General features: G+C 35.2%; 2 protein-coding genes across 2 annotated transcripts in view; one reads left to right on the top strand and one right to left on the bottom strand.

Moving 5' to 3' along the window:
* Noc3 (Nucleolar complex protein 3) overlaps nt 1–560 on the top strand; it is a 45,902-nt gene extending 45,342 nt beyond the window's left edge. Inside the window, exon 14 of the mRNA XM_083142598.1 lies at nt 284–560. Within this exon, the coding sequence (XP_082998724.1) occupies nt 284–479 (196 nt within the window). The 3' untranslated portion in view covers nt 480–560. The remainder of the gene's footprint in view (nt 1–283) is intronic.
* A 9,426-nt stretch (nt 561–9,986) lies between these two features.
* Nucleotides 9,987–22,548, bottom strand: part of LOC146004255 (uncharacterized) — a 37,564-nt gene continuing 25,002 nt past the window's right edge. Inside the window, exon 6 of the mRNA XM_083142941.1 lies at nt 9,987–10,373. Coding sequence (XP_082999067.1) covers nt 10,153–10,373 — 221 coding nt within the window. The 3' untranslated portion in view covers nt 9,987–10,152. The remainder of the gene's footprint in view (nt 10,374–22,548) is intronic.

The following is a 22,548-nucleotide window of genomic DNA, read 5'->3' as shown; positions in this document are numbered from 1 at the left end:
AGCGAAGTAAAAAGCAAATCAGTCAATCAAATTAGAAAACCAACCCAATTTTTCTACCTTTTTTTTAACAACATAAATACATGCATGAAACACATTTTTTAATATTTTTAATATGCTTCTGCTTAGAACTCCATAATGAGAAGAGATCCATAACTCAGAAATCACCATTGTTTTTCCATCACTTGAAAAATTGTATTAAATGTTCACTCATCCCCTTAATAATCAATTAAAATGTTTATGTGAATGGTATCACCAATAACTTTTTACATATTTTTATTTGCAGAAGTCCTGCTGAAATTATGGAGAAATATGACTCCTCGCAAATGGACTTCAACCCAGCCATTCCTGCGCCAAATTCAAGAGGTACAAAAGGTAAAACTATGAAGTTGAATTTCAAGGATGAAATGTTTCAAAGGAGCCTAGATGAAGTTCTTAGCGAAGACATTGGTGAACAGTTTGATCTCTGTACTAGCCGATAACGAGAGGAACAAGCCAATGGTGTTGTTATGTAAGAAGTGTAATTTTAAATTTGTGTTATAAAGTTGGGATGACAGAGGAAATGATAGGTTTTTGTGTTATTTGTGTCTAAACGTATGTGTTAGTCAAGTACGCAACAGGAATGTGAAATCTAAACTACCTCAAATGTGAGTTTATTGCCACTTGCTGCAAAGTAGGAGTTGTACCTGAATGAAACTGAAAATGGGATGTCCACAGTAAGCTTCAAGAAAGCTGTCACTGATTCAGATAGAATGTATTGGCTTTGTCGACTAAAATTGTCTTCACAGAATTAAAAAACTGTAGAGACAACAGTTATTGGGGAGCCAAGACCTCCCAAGCAACTTGTCTTTGGGTAAGTAACGGAGTTTAGGCACATACCTACTTACTTTTTAGTTACTTAAGCTTTCGAGTAGCCAAAATTTAAAACCTGTGAAAGTGAGTGGGTTAAAAAAGGTTAAAGGTAAAGGACAATGCAGTGTGCCATGTCACTGCTTCCTATCTACTTTGACTATTCTTGATGTGGCGAAAGCTTCAGTAACTGAAAAGTTAGTACATACATGCCTGCACTGGACTTCAGTTACTTAGTGAAATGATGGCATGTGGTGTAAGTTGTTATGCCTTACCCTATCTTGGATTTCAAGAACCAAGTCTCCAAAACTTTCAGTGGCACATTCTGAAAATTGGACCTAGTTTACCACAACAATTCATATTTATTGTGTATATTTATTATATGAAGGGCTCTGGTGTAAAACACGGTAAGTGACATTTTGGTAATTTTTGAGTTTATTAAGCAGAAAGGTTGTTAGAAGCTTTCCTGAAGATAAATTGTTTTCGTGTTATGTTTACTAGTTTCAGACAGGTTCAATGAGTCCAAATTGCATGACATGGCAATTACAGGCAAAAATTGAAGGATGCATCTTTTTCATTTGTAACTCAATAATAACCAAAATGTTAAAACACCATTGCAGCATGCAAGTAAAACCAAAACAGAAATCTGACAACTTTACAAATTTTCCTGCAATTTCTACACATAGGAAGAAAGTTGGTTTACCGGGAAACCAAGTAACATGGAAGAATATGCCACTGAAAATTGATTGAATTGTCGTTTTAAGTCCACTTTATGCACAGAAAGTCTAATCGGGACTGGACCTAATGTTTAATGTGGGATCCGAACCACTATATGCCTCCACCAGGTTACGAACCTGGGACCCGCGCTACTACTGTGCCATTGGGGAGTCCCATGCCACTGAAAATTTTGAGTTTTTTTATAGGTCATGCCCTTTACATGTTTGTGTTTTATTATGGTAAGAATAGATTAAATCGGAAGGCAGAGGTGACATAATGGTGCTTTCGTACCTGTGTAACTGCCAGTGTGCATTGTAGGCCCCTATGGGTTTCGTGAACCGTGCAGCAGATGCATGCAATGGAGCAAGGGAAAGCATGCACAGGTGTCTTTAACAGTCAAGAAATCCTGGAAAAGTCTTGGAATTTAACTTTTCTGTAAATATCAGGGAAATGTACTGTTTCTGAAAATATCAACATTTTTTGTAGTGGTGCACTAAAAGAAGGTTTTTGAACAAAGGAAAATAGGACAAAAGAAATGTATAATTTGTTGTGGATATATCATTTAATATACTGAATATTACCAGCTGTTACAGTAGAAGTTGCAGATCGCATCGCAACACTCAAACTGCGATGGGATCGAACCATGAACCTTCAGATTGTATTGGGTGATGTAGCTATTCCTCATTCATCTTTCAGATGCTTATCATTCGCTTGGCCTAAATGTGATAAATGCAAGAGGTTACCTTTAAGGGAATGGCGATAGAAATTAACTTAAGTTAGAAAAGGATATTACTTGCCTTACAAATAGATGAAGATTATTCCCACACTTGTCTGGCCTCCATGCGAGACATCAATCTCATCACACACCATTGTCCAATAACACTGGCCAACAAATTTTAAACAATTTTCGGTAACATGGAAAGCAAGTACTGTTTTATACTAATTTTGGGATGCTGATTGCAGATATGAACTAGAAAAACACCCAGCATGTAAGGTTTTTTTGTTATGGTAATATGTATTTTTCTCTGCCATATAATTTATGTGTAGATTTGACCTGTTACACCATTCAGTAATCATTTTACATGGTTTTCTTGGATCTCTAGAGTATGTAAAAAGATAATATACAAACACAATTAAACACTAATACGAAATAATAAATATAATTATAATTACATAAGTTAACATAAAAGTGAATAGTCACACATGAAGTGACAACAGAAGTCCAAACGTCTTTTTAGAGATTTTGCTTCTTTCTTTTGCATGGTGTAAGGTCATCCTTCTGCAGAAACCAGCAGTAATCTCCCTTCATCACTGACGTTGCCCAAGTTTTCTGTGAAGAAGTTCAGATGCGAATGGAGAAAATGGATTTTCAGTGACATTCGACATCCCAAATGTCTGTAATTTTGAGGAAGGTTCTCCACTAATAACTGCCAGTTGTCGTCCTTATGCTTTCCAAGGAAACCTTTCACTACAGATACAAATAAGATTTCCATGCTGCGAGTACCTTAGCCGAAAGTCTGGTTTCAAAATGTGTGTCATTCAACAGTTTTCGGATTTCAGGCCCAACGAAAATTCCTTCTTTTAACTTAGCATCACTAAGTTTCGGAAAAAAGTCCCCTCAGATATTTGAATCCTCATCCTTCCTTGCCCATTGCTTTGATGAAAATTTTTCATTAGTTCCAGTTTAATGTGAATAGGGAGCAACAGAATTTTTTGAGGGTCAACCAATGGCTTCGACTTGATATTAACTTCGCCTCTAATGAATTCTGTCCTCTGTGGACAAACTTTCATTTCGTAGTATTTCGTGAATCCCCCTTGGAGACCAAGTAACAGTGCTATTACCTTAAAATCTGCACATATCTGCCATTTGTGTTTCTCATACTGTATGCTTGGAGAATTCCTTCCATACTTTCATAAGATTCTCGAGGCCTACTTAATGTGCTACGGGAATTGACGTTTTTTTGTTTCCATTGTATAAAAGCACAGCCTTCAAACTGAACTTCAACAAATCGATAAATAGACGCCATTCATTTCGATCATATGTTAGTCCCAAGTCTTTTATATGAACATCGATATCATTACAATAGCATATAGATTTTTCCCTGCTAAAGTGCGACGACAACATTTCATTTCTCTTTCTAAAATCTGACACTTTAGTGTTTGCAGCCAGTAGATGCCATGCTTGCAAACGTGGCGCTAAAAGTTCAGCTTTTTCTTTGGACAGGCAGAGGTCTCGAACAAGATCATTTAGTACCTGTTGCTCAATGAGAGTGGCACACTGTTCATCACAGGGTCATAAGTAAGATCACACATAACCGATTCAGCACTTTCACTGTGGTCAAAATTCTCCTCTTGAATTGGAAATGTTTTTCATTCACGTGGTTGTCTAGGAACTGGTATGTTCACCATGCGGAACCGGCTGCAGAGGTAATGAAACATTTGGATATTCTATTTTACTTTTTTCTTCTTAGAAACACCCTTCAATTTTGGTTTGACAAAAATAGCAGCCCACAAGATGACTTGTAGGTTCACGTCAGTGCCAGATCTACAAGCTGCAAAACCCCGCGGTGCAGGGGACCCGGAGACAAGTAAATCTTTAGGGGGCCCTCAGCCATTGGCATAGTACAGGGTTCGTATATGCGTATGTAAAAATAAACGTAGTTACTCAGTGGTACAGAAACAAATACAATATACCTTGGTATACAGGTGGAGGTAATGTTTCCGGTGCATATAGCACCGTGCCATGAAGGCACATTTAGGGTATGTGGGCCCCTCATATTTTCGATGTCGGCAATCTTGGAGGTGATGTGATCAGCACCATGCTGTGGCTGCCTTTATCCCTTCTCCCCGGTACAGTTTGATTTGAGGCTGGGTGCCACATTATGTGGGGACAAAGCCGAAAAATCCCAACCTAAAATCACCCACTCCGTGTTTCCCGCGTGGAAGTCAGACTATAATCAAATGAGGCTGGAATTTCACAAGAAATGCACTGGTGAAGATTTCGTCAACCTATCTTTCTTTAATCAGGAAAAAGTTACGACTGCATGATTGTACCAAATGTATAATTTTCCAGGTGTAAGAAAACAGTGTCATATATACTATATCACATCACGCTCTCTGACATCACTTCCTTCCCATTTAAAAATTGTGAGTTGAATTCAATATGGCGGCCACCAATATGCCGGACGTCCGCTTGGAACACACCAATATGGTTCCCCCTAAGCCTAACCTATTCCTATCATGACCAATTGTACCCAGCCTAACTCCTTTACTTTTTATAGGGAGTGTTAAGGGACTTTTGAATCTCAATAATCACACACACACACACATACATTATATATGTATATACATTTTTATATATGATGTGTGTGTGTGTAAAAGTATGTAGGTCTTTGATAATATTTTGCAGGGGGCCCCAAGCTTTGTAGATCCGGCACTGGTTCACGCCAAGCGGCTGGAACACCGAATGACAAATCTTTGTTCTTTTCTTTTAGCCATTCATTTAAGTTAACATAGCATGTGATACAGCTTACATGTGGGGCCCACTTCTTGTCCTGGTCACCAACTTGATAGCCAAAGTAATAATTATGGCCCGGGACTTTATAACATATTTTTCATTTGGCTTCGGATCTAATATTGGGGTGAGATCTTTACATATCTGATGAAAGTCAGCCGAAATAGACAAATGTGACAAAGTATATTTTGACATATTTCACCAATTTCGCATTTTTACAACATATTTCTTCAATTTTGTTGTAATAAGACATATTTCTGTATAATTTCGTAATTCTCTCGCACATAATCGGTTATTTCATATTGTTTTCTTCGTAGATTTAGCACATCGGATAGTTCATATTGTCGATGGCAGGATATGGAAATTACGGAGGAAGAAAGGTGCCATCTTTTCTTAGTACAGAACAATAATACCCCACTTTTTTTATCCCGCCGACAATTCATAGCCATGCAAACATTATTGAAGAAAAATGTTTTCTCTCATTGTTGCACGGGAAGTAAAGAAGTTTCGTTCTCATTTCTTTGCCTTTTTCGCTTTTCACAAACATTGGTCAAAAGTAAAAATAACATTAGGTACATTACAGCCCCTACTCTACTCTATCGGGTATGGGAGAAATTCGAGAGTACTGTTGTGCATATTTTTGGCTTTACTGGGAATATTTCTGCATTTTTCGGTTATATTTGTAATTTTTCATGACATATTTTCCAATTTATATGACATAATTACATACATATTTTAAAGTTTTATAGGACATAAAGTCCCGGGCCCTAGTAATAATAATATGCAGTTTTGAAATTTTTTGTCATTGAACGGCGCTGCATATCAGAAGAATTAACACAAGCACGGCACGATGATTTCTCCATTGTTAAGCCCCACCACAGCACCAACTGTTTACCCACCAAAACTACTGCTCAAAGCATTGTGGGACGTTTCCAGTGTTGCCAACGCAAGCAAAATATTCTCCATAAGTAGGGTGACCAGACACATATATTAAAAAAAGAGGACATAGCATGGTGAAAAAGGAGGAAAAAGTCGTAAAAAAGAGGACACCGCAAAAAATGGGAACACATTTTGCCATTACTCATAATTTAATCAATATTAAAATAAAAATAAAAAACTACCAACACTTTACTCACAGATAATTCTGATGATTTTTTCAATAAATTCCTCCTACTTTTAAGCAACAAAATCGATCTCCTAATCTATTGTTTAACATGACAATCATAACTAACAATATCTATAGTTTGAAGCATAGAATTTTACTATTTTTTCCAATTCTTGGATATTAGAATGTAATATCCCCATATGTGAATGCAAATGTTACAAGTAAGCTTCACTTTAACTTATTTCCAAAAACGAAATTTAAATTTTAGGCAGTTCAGACTAAGAAAAGTAGGCATTGCGAGCGAAGCGAGCAAGAAAATTTTACGAAAAGTATTTTTATTTGCATAAAATTTAAAGTTGTGGGCGGTAATTGCCCCCTGCAGGAACACTTAGCCGTCAATGATTGCCCCCCAGAACACATTTCCGTCCAAGGTTGGGGGGGCAATGCCCCCTGTGGTTGTGCCACTGGAAGCTTCCTAAAAAGGAGGACATTTCTAAAAAATCCGCCCGGACGCCGGACAGACACCTAAAAAGGAGGACATGTCCGGATAAAAGAGGACGTCTGGTCACCCTATCCATAAGCCACAAACATAAAAAGCTTACATATACAAAATATAACTTCCCAAAGCTATTTACATGCTTATTTATGCTATTATATGCCTACGTGGATAGGTTAGGCAGGCCAGGTTTGGTTTAGGCAGGCCAGGTTTGGTTTTGTAACACATATTTCCCAAGGTGCTAATGCTGTCCGTAGCTTCTCGTGCCAGGGAGACTGGAACCGTGTAGTTTTTCACACTACCTATTCATGGCGCTGTACCTTTGCACATCAGTCATTGCATTTTGTTTAACCTATTTGTTTTATTTTCATTAATGCTCCGCATGGAAGAGTAATAACGAAGCAAGATATATATATATATTTATCCTAACTTGTTCAAAATGTAACAAGTACAAGAGGAAAATTTATATTTAATGTTTCATCTAGTCTGTGAATTAATAGCCGGTGGAGGCACATAGTGGTTTGGATCCCACGTTAAACTAGATCCAGTGCCGATTAGCCTATATGTGCATAAAGTGGACTTGAAACAACAAAAAATATAAAAATCCTCAATAGATTAATTACTACTCTCAAATTTGAAATTTTGTCCAGGTTTAGATTACACTGTGATTATATTTTCATTATACAAGGTAACCAAAAAAGTTCTTGCAGTTTTTGACGTTCCATTAATCATGCGCTCACAGACGAAAGGAAATGACGCACGTGCCTGCCAAGCGATCGGGAGTTAGTCTGACCATCGACTGTCAGTAATACAGGCACGTTGCACACACACACAGCAGTCATAGCTCGTCCAGAGTCGAAGAGAAATGGAGGTATCGAAGCAGCTTGTTCGTGTGTGTTTGTTGTATGTCTTTAAAGTGGGCCTGTCAGCTGCCGCATCAAGTCGCCGCATTTGCCAGGCATTTGGGGAGAATGCCGTGAACGAACGCACTGCCAGGCATTGGTTCCAGAAATTCCGTTCGGGAGATGTGAGCCTTTCGGATGAACCTCGCAGTGGACGACCACATGTGTTGGATGACGAGGCCCTGAAAGCAGCCATCGAGGAGGACAGTGGTCTAACGTGTGATGAACTTGCAGAAAGGTTCCATGTTTCCGCTGAAACATTCAGACTGCACCTGCATGGGATAGGGAAGTCATACAAGTTAAGCAAGTGGGTACCCCACACATTGCCGGCAGCCAACAAGGAACAACGAGTGACAGCCTGTTTGTCCTTGCTCTCTCGGCACCTGAACACACCCATATTTGATCGCTTGCTCACTGGTGACGAAAAGTGGGTCCTCTATGACACTCAAGCATACCAGACATTGGTTGTCGCCACGTGACCCTGTTCCTCACACCTCAAGACCACCTCTGCACCCACGAAAGGTTATTCTGTCTGTATGGTGGAATTGTCAGCAAGTGGTGCATTACAAGCTCCTTCCACCTGGTCAGACCATCACTGCTGACGTCTGCTCTCAGCAGTTGCAAAGGGTGCACCGTGCATTGCGGCAGAAGGAGCCGGCATTGGTGAATTGCAAGGGTGTGTTGTTCCTGCACAACAATGCCAAGCCACATGTGGCAAAGAGGACCTGGGAGACCCTTCAGCAACTTGGCTGGGACACACTGCCAGCCACCATATTCACTGGACCTTGCACCAACAGATTACCACCTGTTTCATTCCCTCGACAACCACCTCCATGGGAGATCCTTCGTAAATGAGGGAGACCTGCGGAACACACTCACGGACTTCTTTGCATCTAAGCGCACAGAGTTTTATCACCAGGGTATTGTGCACCTGCAGGAACGTAGCCAAAAGGTGTTGGATGCTGATGGAGATTACTTCGAAACCTAAAGGTACGTACCGTCCACTGTATAGCTCTTTGTTTATCACTGCTCTAGAACGGCAAGAACTTTTTTGGTTACCTTGTACATACATGTATTTTACCTGACACAATTTCGATCCGCGTTTATGTAAGTTAGAAGTAAATTATTGTTGTTAGGAATTAATGAAACACTGGCTGGTATTCTTAAAACTTATGCCTTATACTGAAAAACAACTTGAATCAAGTATTGCCTTTTGATTTTTACCATTACTTGGCTTGTATGGGTATGACCTCACCAACCCCCCCCCCCCTTTGGGCATGCCACTGGGGTTAGGTCATTTACATTTGTAGCATCCAGGGCTTCGAGTAGGTTAGAACGTTTGCCTGAACATGTGTGTGTGTGTATGCAAAATTTTTAATAAGAAAAATGCTTTTAAAAAGCTCCATCCTATGACCACGGTAACTTGTGCAGCCAAATATTTAAGAGATTTCTCTAAAATTAAAAATGTCTGCTCATTACAAACTTGAATAAAGTTTGCAAGCTTATTTAATATGAAATTCCAATCTTTCTCGTTCCTAATCCTCGTGTACATCAAATTATCTTAAATACTGAACTCGAACACATTAAGTTCTTATTACATAGCAATAAATATTAACACTGAGAATTTTTCAGGGATTTAGAGAATATGATTCAAATGTTGCTACAGTTTTAACTAATTTAAAAAATAAAGTTAAATCCAATCTTTACAGTTGTATATAATTAACGTTAATCAATGTTATTTACTTATTTTCAAATGTTCTTGGAGGTGAAGTCAACGTTCTGAATTAATAAGAAAAAGGATGATTAGGTCAGAACTAAATATTACGCTATTACTATGCACTGTGTTAAATGTTGATTACACTGGACCAGTTCTGTGATGTCACAGAAGCTGGTGTGAGGCACGTAATATTTTGGAAACCTATTTAGTTTTTGACTTCAGATAAATTGAATACACCGACGGGTACTTATTTTTATTATATATAACATGAAATAAAACTTTTTTCCCGATGTTAAAAACGAGCAATAAGATTTTTTTTTGTTTCAATATTTTATAATATAAACACTAAATGTAATATTCTACATTTCATTTTGTGAAGTTTAGTAAATCACTTTAAAAATTTTATGTCTGCCGCGGACTAACCGCAAAAGCCGGTTACTTGTCCATATAGTCTTGTAACTTACAGTTGCCATCCAACTGTTTGATGACTCTAGTGAGTAGTGACTTGCACATTAGCTTTTCCACAGCCTATAGTACACCTCCTAATCTAGACACTGTTCTTGTTCTGGTGTTCAATATCTGCATATTGCAACATTGTCATGCCGTCGCTTCACATTGAAGTGATACATTCATTTTGCTGCTGCACGTCATCGCACACAAAAAACTTCAAGCGTTACCATGGACCAGGCCGATAAAAACGAACAAAAAGAATACAGCATACCCACAGATCCAGTTAATATAAATGTTGAGTAATTTCATTTCCACCAACACAAATCAATTTATTAAATACTGGCTAAATACATGAGCCCTTTGTGCTTCATTATTAAATGCAAGAGTAGTTATCCTGGAATGATTTTATGGTTTCAAAGTTTTAGTTTCAAAACTTCCATCTTGAGTATTGTACTCAAAATAAATTGTTTCAATAGCAGCACCCTGTTCTTCGTTAACTGTCTGTTTCTGGTGAACTCTCATGTGTTGCCGTAAGTTCCGCTGCTGGGATATCAGCTTCCCGCACACAGGGCAGTTAATGCTCTGCCGACTCAGGGGTAGATGTTGTCTGGGGATGAGGGATACACCTGCCAGCAAAAAAAAAAAGTTAAATTGTTAACTTACGTTCGCCTCTGCATCATATACAGAATGTCCATAATGTAGGTTGCCAGTTTAAAGGGACTATAGTGTAGACATGAATATAATATGTTCATATACGAGGGGTGTTCAAATATGAGAACGGTTCCCAGGAATGGAGGAAACAATAGATGAAAAGATGCATGCTACATCGTTATGGCATCCAACTTGTCATCAGCATTGCTTGGATCCTGTACACTAGGCGATCATGTTCAGGATGTGTTCGTTTGTAATTACAACAATGAAGAATAGCCAAAACATTGAACAAATGAACAATCAACCAACCATAGCTTAGGTATGGAGACTGGAATGTTCAATAATGTGCATGGCTGTAATCAGGATGTCGAAGAGAGAGATGGTACAAAGTGCATAATCACGTGAAGCTTTTACCAGGTTTACAAACACGTTTGAGATGTTTGTTTGCCTTTGGTATGGACATCTAGTTGAGGAAAACCACTTTGTGAAGAGTACGAGAATAGTCCTGGTTTGCTCAGCAACCAACCAAAATTTGATTATGCACTGCAAAACCTTCGACACCCTCTCTACACCTCTGACTATGACAGGCTGCTGCAACAGAGCTTGTAACTAGTACTGATGACAAGCTAGATGATGTCCTAATACAACAGCATGGTTCTTTCTGCCAATCATTTCCTACATTCCTGGGAACAAATTCTCAATCGTATTTGAATGCTCCTTGCAGAAGAAATTAAATACATGTGCCTTAGGTTTTTAATTTAGGGTTGCTCAAAATGAGCCCCAGTAATATTACTAATACCCTGAATACTTTCTCCCCAACACACTGTGCATCCATATTTCTAGCAAAGCTTATCTGAAAAAAGGATAAAAAGCAAGCACTGTAAAATAAATGTTTTGCCCAACTCCCTTTGCTCTTTTCAGACCAAAAGTAATTACTATGAAGAAGGCACATAAAAGTTGTTTTTCTTCATTAACAAATATGATTTACTTCTCGTAAAGCTTGATGAAAAATTGTACAAGAACTGCAGGTCATGGGTGTAAAATATGTGGATTTTTGTTACATTCTCATGAAATGCTATTTTCCTCAGAAATTTCCAGACTCCAAAATACTGGCAGGCTCTTAGTTGTTGTTGTATGTCCACTTAATGCTCAGACAGGACAATCAAGAGTGGACCTACAGTTTAAAGTGGGATCCGTACCACTATGTGCCTCCACCGGGTATTGAACCTGGGATCCCTTGATTACAAGGTGACGGTACTACCACTGCGCCATTGGGAGGTCCTTCGCAGTTCTTATAAGCTTCTAAACAAATATGAATTTGAAAATACCCGATGGATGCAAGTCGCGCCTCTGTTGCTTATGTGCAATCCTAGAATTATTTCTTGTTTTTGCGCAAAGCTAAATGACTTTGTACGAAGCTGTTCAAAGGAAAAGCCCCTAGGCAACTTTGTTATTTAGCTATCTTGTCATTGTAATTATGAATATCTGAATGCAATCAAACTTAAGACTTCTGCAAACAACCACTCTACTATCTGTAGATACCCTACCCTTTCTTTACCAAGTGTGCCATAGTGATTTCATTAATATGCCTGCTCTGTTGATACGCTGATGTGAAGACTGGTAACCTACTTTACGGACATAATGTATGAGATGTAACAAATCCACCATTGATTTTCCTTGTCCTTCATTCATTTGAAGAACTATTTTAGTGTGCTCACAGACCAAATTACACCTTATCAGTGCTGTTTCAGCTTAATTTTTCGTAATGAATAAAATTACACAAGGTTTTGCATTGCCTCCTATAAAACATAAGAATTTCTTGTTACAAGTAGATATGCTGCAAAGTTTTTCTTTCTTTTTTTTTTTTTTTAAAGATGAAAATCACTGCACTTCAGAATTGTGCTCAACACAATACAGTAACACTGCAGACATGAAGCACAATTATATACCACATATCAGTAATGGAGATTGAGTGTGAAAAAGTAAAGTTCACTTGATTAAACGAGACAATTGGAACTGGGCCTACAGTTTAAAGTGGAATCCAAACCCGGAACCACCTTGATTACAAAGCAATAATATTACCACTATACCCTTTTGGATTCAGTTATAGATTCTTGGACCATGCACATATTAATAAAGTTTTAACACTTTTAATTACACAAAAAAAATTCATACATTTTCTGAAGACAAACAACTTCCGATATTATCCATCACAACACTGCAATCATCTTGTGAAAATAATTGGTTTCCATGTTTGAAAATAAAACTACTTGTAATTTTTTTTCAATCATTTCTTGAATTTTTCTTTATTGTTTCGAGAATTTCTGGTGGAAACTACGTCAGTGCTGAACACACCATTTATTTTACTGGACATACATATGTTTCAAAAGTAAGATTCTTGTAACATACCATGAAAAAAATGAGCATAACAACATGTAAACAAATCACTCGAGTAAAATCACACTGGCCACACAGCTCCAACAAACTGCAAATGTAAAAAAACTACCCTTTGAAAGATAAAATACCTATTATCACACCAACAGACTGAAGAAAAAACTATGGGTGTTTTGTAAACGTTTCAATTTTCACTTTGGTGTAACAGATGCTTAACGTTTTTGACATTCTAAAGAGAAAACATTTTCTATGATCCAATATCAGTCATAAGGCAAGAAATGGTATCAATATGTTTAATCCCAAAAATCTACTGGGAATAAAGAAAAATAAAATTCTAAATTTACCAAGTGTGCTGTGTCACAGCAGAAGTTTACAAAGGTTTAAATATTGCATGCACAAATAAATGCATTAAGGCTATTCTTGTGTCAACTTTCTTGTCCATTTTTACAAAATCTGACCTGGAGATTTTTTACACATTTAGCAAATATGAAACGAGTATGACTCCATACAAGGTGTCATAATTATGTACTTATTATTTTTGCAATGCTATGTATTGGTCACATGGCAGCTAGTTGTACTACAAGCAACCACCTTCAAGATATTGTAAGGCTCTCTTGACGTTTCAAGCTCAAACGATAAAAGTGTCGAAGGCATGTAAAAGGCACTACAGAACATGTCCTTACAAAAACTGAAGATTGTTCCACTGCAGTAAAACTAGCTATTATGTACATGAAAAAACATTACAAATTATTAACAGTTTAGCTAATATTATGCTCAGTTCTGTATTTCCGTGAATTACAAATTCATGGCAATTAATATTGAACACTTATTGCTTGTAATTATTCACAGTGAGTTTACATGTCAATTTTTCCTCTCTCCTAAACACTTCAAAAATACCACTGATGCTAAAACTGCAGTAATGGATTAACTAGATGTCATTGATACAAATTTAGAAACTCTCCTTTGCATTTGTTATCTCTAATATGATTTCATCAACAGTTAAGGGGTTCATTTCCTTGTTTACTAGCTTGTACATCCTGCCTTATGCCTTGTACTAATTCTACAACATCCGAAAGATACAAGAAACGAGATTAACAATGAAGTTTAGTTGCAAAGAGGACAAAACTAATACTAGTGTCACTTATACTAGCACAATTAATAAATGTGCATTGTGAAGATAAAAAAATGTAATATGCCAAAATGTGCTGTACTTGATTGATGCTGAAAATGCTTTTATGGAAACATAATATTGGAATTAATATTATGCAAAGACTACTTCAGTTATTTGAAGCCGTTTTTCTATCTGTTGAGATAATCACAATGAGAAAAAGCATCTCACTGTTGTATTTCTTTTGGTTAAATGTGAGTGATAAATGAAGAATAAATGTAAAAGAAATGAGGATGTAATAAAAAGATTTCTGAATTGCAAAATAGAGTAGAAAACAATGTGAAATGGTTGCAAAATGAAATCGAGAAAAAATAAAAATATATTCTGAATATAGTCACGATAACAATAAGGACGAAGTTCAAAACAAGCATGTAAGATAGCATTAGGCACACTGAATGAAAAATAATCCATAATATTTGGCAGCATTTAATTTAGTCAAGAATTCTATTTTATCCTGAAAATATAGGAGTCTTCAAAGGGATTTTTAAAAAGTGCTCCACACAATTTTTTGCTTTCCAAAACAATATTATTAGCGGGAAAAAAAGGCAATACGGAACTGTTAACCACTAGTAAACAGGTTTTTTTGTATATTAACCTATCACGTGCAGTTTTAACATTAGTGGCATAAAATTGCTGAAAAAAAAAGGCATAAACTTTCAAAATAACTATGATGATAAAAGATTAAGTCTAATTTAAATATAACAAATAAACGTCAAAGATTATTTTTGTGTACACTTGTGATCCTCTGCCAGAAAGGTGATGATATTTACGTTAACACAAAAGTGTGAAAATGGTATATGTCAAAAGAGAAACATATCACAATGGTATATGTCAAAAGAGAAACATATCACAGGTATGTACAACACCTGAAACATATCTCTGCACATTATTTTACAACCACATTTCTTCCATTAGCATAAATTCAGTCTATTGCAAAATTATTCACTACAGGGGACACACATCAATGCAATCACCGGATCATTTTTACAATATGGACTTGGATGTTCACAATATTTCAACTGACCTAACTTTCCAAATTACAGACTCAAAAAGGAGGGAAAATACACCTTTCTTATTCAAGAAACTGCATTTGGTTTATACGCAGGACCAACAGTCTAGACTAGACTGGCTAAATAAATACTGAAAATCTGTACAACATGAGCGAGATATTTGTGCTTGACTGTCTGGCAAAACCACTGCAACAGAATGCAGAATTCACCAGATGCTTTGAAGGTATTCAAAATCAATGGTTAAATATTTGGTATTATTTTTTACACACTACAATGCATTGCAATAGTAGGCAAATTGTGTGGAGAATTTCTAAGCAAAAACAGATCAGAATTCGATAATGTGGATGCATGAAGACATTTGTGTTTGAAGTGCTGCTGTAACCAGCTTGCTGGGCACAAGTAGAGGACTAGTCTATGGCATACATTAGAAAAGCAAGTGTCTGACTGGGAATGTAAGAAATTACTACAAGAAATTGCAGGATAGTCATTAGAAAGGGTGTAAAAACAGCATGCACTTTTCAGAACTTTGTAAAGGGGCTAAGAGAAAACTGATTCATTCCACGACAATACGATGCACAAATTTCAAAACCCATGTAATATGTAGTGCTATTTCAAGGTGACACACAACACTCTTGACACTATTTTTCCAACAGGGACTCTATGAAGTGTACACACAACACAAGCCTTTGTTTACATCATCAACGTAGCCTGCGGCAAAAATTATATCTGCCATTTTCTTGAAGGAAATGTACTTTCGGTATAACAATCATTATATGTATGTACAACTTACTTAGGCACTATAAAATGGATATGTTCTTAGAGATAAAAATGTTTTCAGTTACATCAGTTTGAAGGCCTCTTCTGGATGGAACTATTTACTGTTGTACAAATAAGTAACAAGTTTAAAAGCCCATAAGTTTACAATGTAGAGCTCGCATAACCATTTTACATGCCACATTGGCTTATTTATGCACACTAATGTTCACAATAATAGTATTTATACTGACCATGATATACCTGATATGAAGTGGGGACAAAATATCATACTGCCACCGTCCATCCACACAATAAAGAAAATGATTACATTCATTAACTACCATAAATTACACACAACATAATCATATTAACTGTAATAATGAACACAACACAACCCTACGAATAATAATAAACAAGTGCAATCAAGGCTACAACAAAATAAAACAACAATTCAGTGTAACTACCCACAAGCATATGAATGTTCACTAATGCGTCACAGCTTGACAAGAATACGGTAACTTTCTTACGACTTCATTGGCAACATTGTTACTTCCATACAATTAACATTCACCGGTAATTAATGAAAAAAATATATAATGCTCATTTTCATCCTATCACACTACTAAAAAGATTAAAAGGTTTCACATTCATGGTGAAAGGAACTAGCTATGTTTTCATTACTTTGGCTACATGAAAGTTTGAAGAAAACAGCATGATCTGTTTTCAGATAAATAGTTGGTGATGTTATGTGGGAAAAATTCAATCCTACACTTTTTACAGTTGGATACATGAACGTATAAGGTGGGGAAAGAGAAACATTTGTTTATGCAAAGCACCCTCCACATCAAAAGTGGAGACAGTGCCACCTGTTGTGAATTTTTAGCACTAACAGTATTTTATGCCAATATTACGATTGTAATGGCATGGGGGCACCGCAAATGTAATTAGATTTTATCTCTGCACACGATGCTAACTTTGTCATCACTGGAGGGTATTAACCAAAAAATTATTAGAATGGACATTTTAGCGATGTTTATGAGTTACTTGACGGCACTAAATTGTATTATATGTCCTTAGCCAAAACACATTTAATATGGCTTACACCAATAGTACAGAAATGCAGTATTACTGATAAATCTTCCCCATCCTCCTAAACTATATTTTCAGAAACAGTTCAATGTAATGTTGTGGTAATATGCATACAATTTGCCAAGTAGAATATATGCTATTTGTCAGAAATAGAAATATATGACATAACTTTAGGGCTGCGTTAAGTCCGCAAGAGAATGGTGAAGGCTTGAAGCAAATAATGAAGATGTAAGAACTTGAAGAAAGCAACTGAATTTTTACTTCATAAATTACAAATGATAGTTTTCAATGTAATTTAGCATACTTTGTTTAAAACATGCACCAATTCACTATTCACTAAAAAGAAGACAGTAATATGGACATAGTTTAAGTAAAGGGGGGAGGGGGCATGGCTAATCAATAATGCATTTTTGAAAACACAACCAGTTCCTTTCATTCATCAAACACAGTAACATTCATTACTACTTCTCCCCAGTTTATCACACTAAAGATTAACTTGTGATGCAGAACTTTCTGCTCTAGCTACTAAAGAAAAAAACTAAATATCACACTAATCATACGATGGCTACTTTCATGCGTTAAAGAACAAAACTTAAAAAATAACCCTTTAAAAACTACGTATCAACTTCCAAGATTATTCATTCCCTTATGACAAAGAAGTACTACACCTTTTTTGCACATGCATCATGTGCATATATATATTAGCACACACACATTCACACATACACTCAAAAAAATCACTTGGGTATAATCACAATATTTCTTTAAAAGAAATAGTCACGATAATAATTATAATAACAATAACACAGATATGAATTATTACGTTGAATACAATCAAAGAATCAAGTACTGGTGATTATAACCAGGGAAAAAAATACATAACTTACTAACTACGACTAAAAAACATCACTGGAAAAGTTATACATGGCAAACAATCATGTTGGTGAAAGACAGCAGCCGAGGGTACGATCCAAGCTATTGGGCAAGGCACAAGGCATTAAGTACTGTATTGTAGTGACAAAAACCCAAATCCCAAAATAAAATAATTCTGGTACAAATAGTCAACATCAGTATATTTCTATTTACATGCGTATATATGCCATATTGTTTAGTACTATAGTAACAAAATTGAACTGTAATGATCACACACAAACACACTTAAAACAAAAACAAACAAAAAAAAAAGGGGATTATCCGAGAAAAATGTAAATGTACATCCCCTTGTATGCTCTAACCGGTAACATTACACGCAATGTACATGCCAAGTGCACTTATTTCTACACAGAGTTACACCTGTAGGGTCAATCACGATAGGGTGGTGTCAATAGCTATTGCTTCATCAGGGTTATCAGTATGATTATTTCATAGCGGCGATACAAATAACAGTCTTTTGTAAAAATAAGTTTTCGTGCATCAGTGAAAACAGTAGGAAAAATGTAAAATATTTATGCTAATACATTCTATACAAATATTATTATACTACAAGGAGAAAAAATAGTATACGTTCGTAGGCAATATTTTTTTCCAGAAGCTGAATATTCTATTCTTTTGCAGTGACTGGCATTTTAAAATTTTTCAATTATACTAAAATTGAGGTTTTTATTGTCAATTATCCTAATCTAAGGCATATATTTCAGACACATATAAAGATTCATCTAACCATTTAAATCTCTAATAGCACCTCGACTTCACATGATTACGAACAGCAAACATCGAGGCAATTATCCTTCCTTAAAATTTTCTCATATTACATTATAATCCTGATTGTTTCTTCCAAATTATTTCTCTGCCTTTCTTTTTCTTGTAACAAACAAAATATGGTCCTTACAGAATGTAAACCAAAATTTTAACCAGTGACCAATTTTGACCTTGTGTGTATATTGCTCCTGAACATGGTAAAAATTTGTTTCAAGTTCCTCAGTCATCATGGATGCATTTTCACTGAACATTTTGTGTGCACTTTGAAAATAAATACCTTTCTTTCTTTTTCCCCAATATTTCTGTCATCATGCTTCAGTAAAAAATAACTTAACATTCCCTATCATGTTGCCCTCTAAATTTTGCTATGAATATGTCACGATGTAATTTCTAGTTTTATGCCAAGAATTAAATCTTGCTGAGAAAACCCATCTCAAACCTTTCAAATTATGGATGGTGCCATACACGAGGTGATATGAATTTAACAATCTACCAACAAGGGAAGATCTGGTGATGCAACTAAAACAATGTGTTTTACAGTAAATCACAAGTGTCTGTACATACAACAGCATGATTAACATGAATAAAAATTTAAAACATTAGCGTGTAAAGAAAGATGTATCATTCTATGCAGAAATAAGTCCACTTAAAGCATGCATTTTTTTTAACTTTTTAACAATAACATCATTAAACAAACAGAACAAATTATTGTTTTTACATTTCATGGATGGAAATACCACCTGCAATATGTGCAGGATGAGTATATTCTATGTACAAACCTGCTTATGTAATATTCAGAAAATTGTCCAACAAAACAAAACAAAACACTTACTAATAGCTTTGGAAACTGTTTCTTCATGTTAATATCCTTACAACGTTCTTAACAAAGTAATTTCAAAATGAAGTTGTATTTTACCTTAACATTTCTCACAAACATGGCAAACAAAACAGAAATGAATTGCATGACTAGCATCAGTGGTGTGTGTGTGTATATATATATTAAAAATTACACCACTTTTCTAAATAGTTTATTGTCATCCTTTTTCAAGGCACTTTTGTAATAGCAAATTGTGGGAAAATATTATTTTTCTTACATTCTTTCATCCTTTCCCAAAAAATTTAGCTAACGAAACTTTTTCTTAAATTTCCAACTCTTTCTTTGCTTTTCAAATTAAAAAAAAAACTATTATTCAAATGTAACTAAAAGCCCAACTTCCTCACAATATAGTGTGGACATAATTTTTTTCTTTATCATATATATTCCTCGTATATTTTTAATATCAGGATTATGCTAAGAAAAATTGAAAATAGCCTAACATTATGTTTTCTCTGTGTCATGCATTTCCGAATTGCTTTCTTGTGGACTGTAACGGGTAAAAACAAAATATTTTCTATACTGTCTTACTAAACTTAACAGTGGATATATTATCATATTTATGAAAGAACAACTATTAAACAAAACAAACAAAAAAAACTGAACGAGTCTAATTTGCATTTACAAAACATTACTGTCAACTGATAATATCATGCTTAATGAAAAACAAAATAATTTAAACAACACCTGCTATTCGGCAATTCAAACCATGAATGCCCCCTTCAAGCATTATAGGAAATGAATATCAAAATATGAACCATACAATTTAAAAATAAATGGTATTTAAAAATAAAGCAGCTGACCAAAAGCAGCAGCTTCATAATGAAATTCGAAGGGGTATACGAAAGATGTTAATTACATCCTTAAAAGAATGATGATACAGTTTAATAAATTTTCCTTTTCATTCAAAAAATTTTTTGTGTGTGTATCGAAATCTGGCAAAATGTGTTTGAAATTTTCTAGTTTCAATGTATCTGTGCAAAAGTATTTGTAAGGGGTTGTACACAGATTATAGTGTGTTGAAAATGTGTATATTTACTCACATAAGTTGTCAACGTAGAAAACCAGCAGGATGGCAACACAAAATTAAAACCTGATGACAGCTTGGTATACGCAGTTTAAGGGATGAAAAGAAAAAAAAAATGTAAATTATAATAAATAAGTGAGCTACTTTGTTGCAAATTTTTCCTCCTCAACCAATGCATATATATATGATAAAGGAAGAAAATGATGTTAAACTTCGAACTAAATATACAATTAGTATTATGCAAATTACTGATATGGTAAAAGCTGTGATATTTACAGACCCATTTTTTTATAACATTTTAAAAAAATATACTGTTCTCATTACATAAGTGAATCCAGGAATATTTCCGTATGAAAGTGATACCTATTATAATTAAATTACCAAGAAAAACTCAGAAGACAAATATAGGTTCTAATTGATGAAAGTCTTACAAATTTGTAAGGGCATAAATGCCTTAGTTAAAATGTTTTCTTTTTTTCCTCTTGGAATTGTGGATCCATGTCAATGCTCATTTTATTTTTGCAATTTGCAAAATTGTGGAGTGTGGCAGTTCAGCTATACATTGTATGAACTGAATTCATTCACATGATACCAGAATGATCATTTTACATGAAAACTGAGTCAATTATGATCGTTATATAAAGAGTGGTTTTGTTAGAAGCCTACAACCACTTCTACTGAACAACGGTGAAGTATAGGACTTTGTACTACAAATGGAATATAGATAAATTGTTTCTATTTCTATGAGGCAACATTGTGTGCACGACCGGAACACTGGACCATAAATAGAGGTTTTGTTGTTACTCTCTTGAATTGAAACAAACTCTTATCGATAATACATAGACAACATATGTTAATATAATTGGCATAAACATATCTCATAATTCCTTATGATGATGTAACTGCATGAAACATATTTTTGATATAACTGAAATATTATGATATTATGGACAAAGTAATACAGATATGACAGAAGTGTAACGCAAAATGTGAATATAATGTGAAGCTACTAGACTTTCTGATAAGCTTACTAAACTATAATAATTTTGATAATGCATTTGCCATGCTGTGCATTTCCTACGACAACTTTCATGAGTAAAACTATATATAAATAGTCAAATGAGGTAACACATATCTGAACGCAACAAGAGCCGAACAATGGATGGAAAATTGTGTGTGAGTGTGTAAGTGAGAGTGTGTGTATACGTGTGTGTGTCTGCAAGTATAAAAGGACTTGGGATTTGGTGTAAACAAAAGGATATTGTTGCACCTACATCACAACATATATATCTCTTAGACTGAAAATATAAACGCTTGTCTTCATAGCACTTGGCTATATAGAAAAAAGTGTTAATGTATTAAATGGGTGTTTTCGGATATGGTAAGAAGCACTGTTGTGTTACAAATACGGTGGGTACATCCACCTATCACATGATGAGAATAAACCCTTATCTCTACGCTCTGAAAAGACCGGTTGTGATTAAGATCACACGTGCCAGCTACCTTTCGTTCTATAAGTATCTTAAAGTGGTATTAGAAGAAAAGGTTCAATTAATACATTGGATTTCTCACCTCTCATACTGAAATTCTTTGGTTTTTATATCAAGTACGTCTGCTGAATCAACTATCTTAATATGTGATTCTCTACATGTGTGACTTTCTTCACGTATCGCTTTGTAGGTGTGTGTTTAATGTCCCGCAGATAATTTGCTACTCGTAAATTCATCAAAATATGTGACAATGTACATTTTCCATCACTTGCATGTTACAAATCGGTAAATAACTATATTATTTACAAAACATATTAACCTAATAAAATACTGGCCATATACTGTAGGCAAGTTTAAAAATAATAAACTAGTTTAGCATCAAAAAGAAATAAAAACAAGATTTTTTTTCAATTCAACAAACCAATTGTAAAAAAAATTAAATCAATCTTGAACATATCAGAAATAACTGAGAAGTGATACATCAGGATTGGAAAAAAAATAGAAAGATAGATAAGACGATACGTTTGAAGATAAACAGTGTTATCCCCCTCACTTACCCAAAACTTAAAACAACAGGAGAAAATCCTACAGCAATTTTCTTTGTTACGAAGTTCTTCTCAGGTAACAAACATAACAATATCACA

Source organism: Lepisma saccharinum, chromosome 21, assembly GCF_977018435.1.
Source record: "Lepisma saccharinum chromosome 21, izLepSacc3.1, whole genome shotgun sequence".
Lineage (NCBI taxonomy): Eukaryota > Metazoa > Arthropoda > Insecta > Zygentoma > Lepismatidae > Lepisma > Lepisma saccharinum.
Note: the sequence above shows the minus strand (reverse complement) of the source record. Positions and strands in the feature narration are given on the sequence as shown.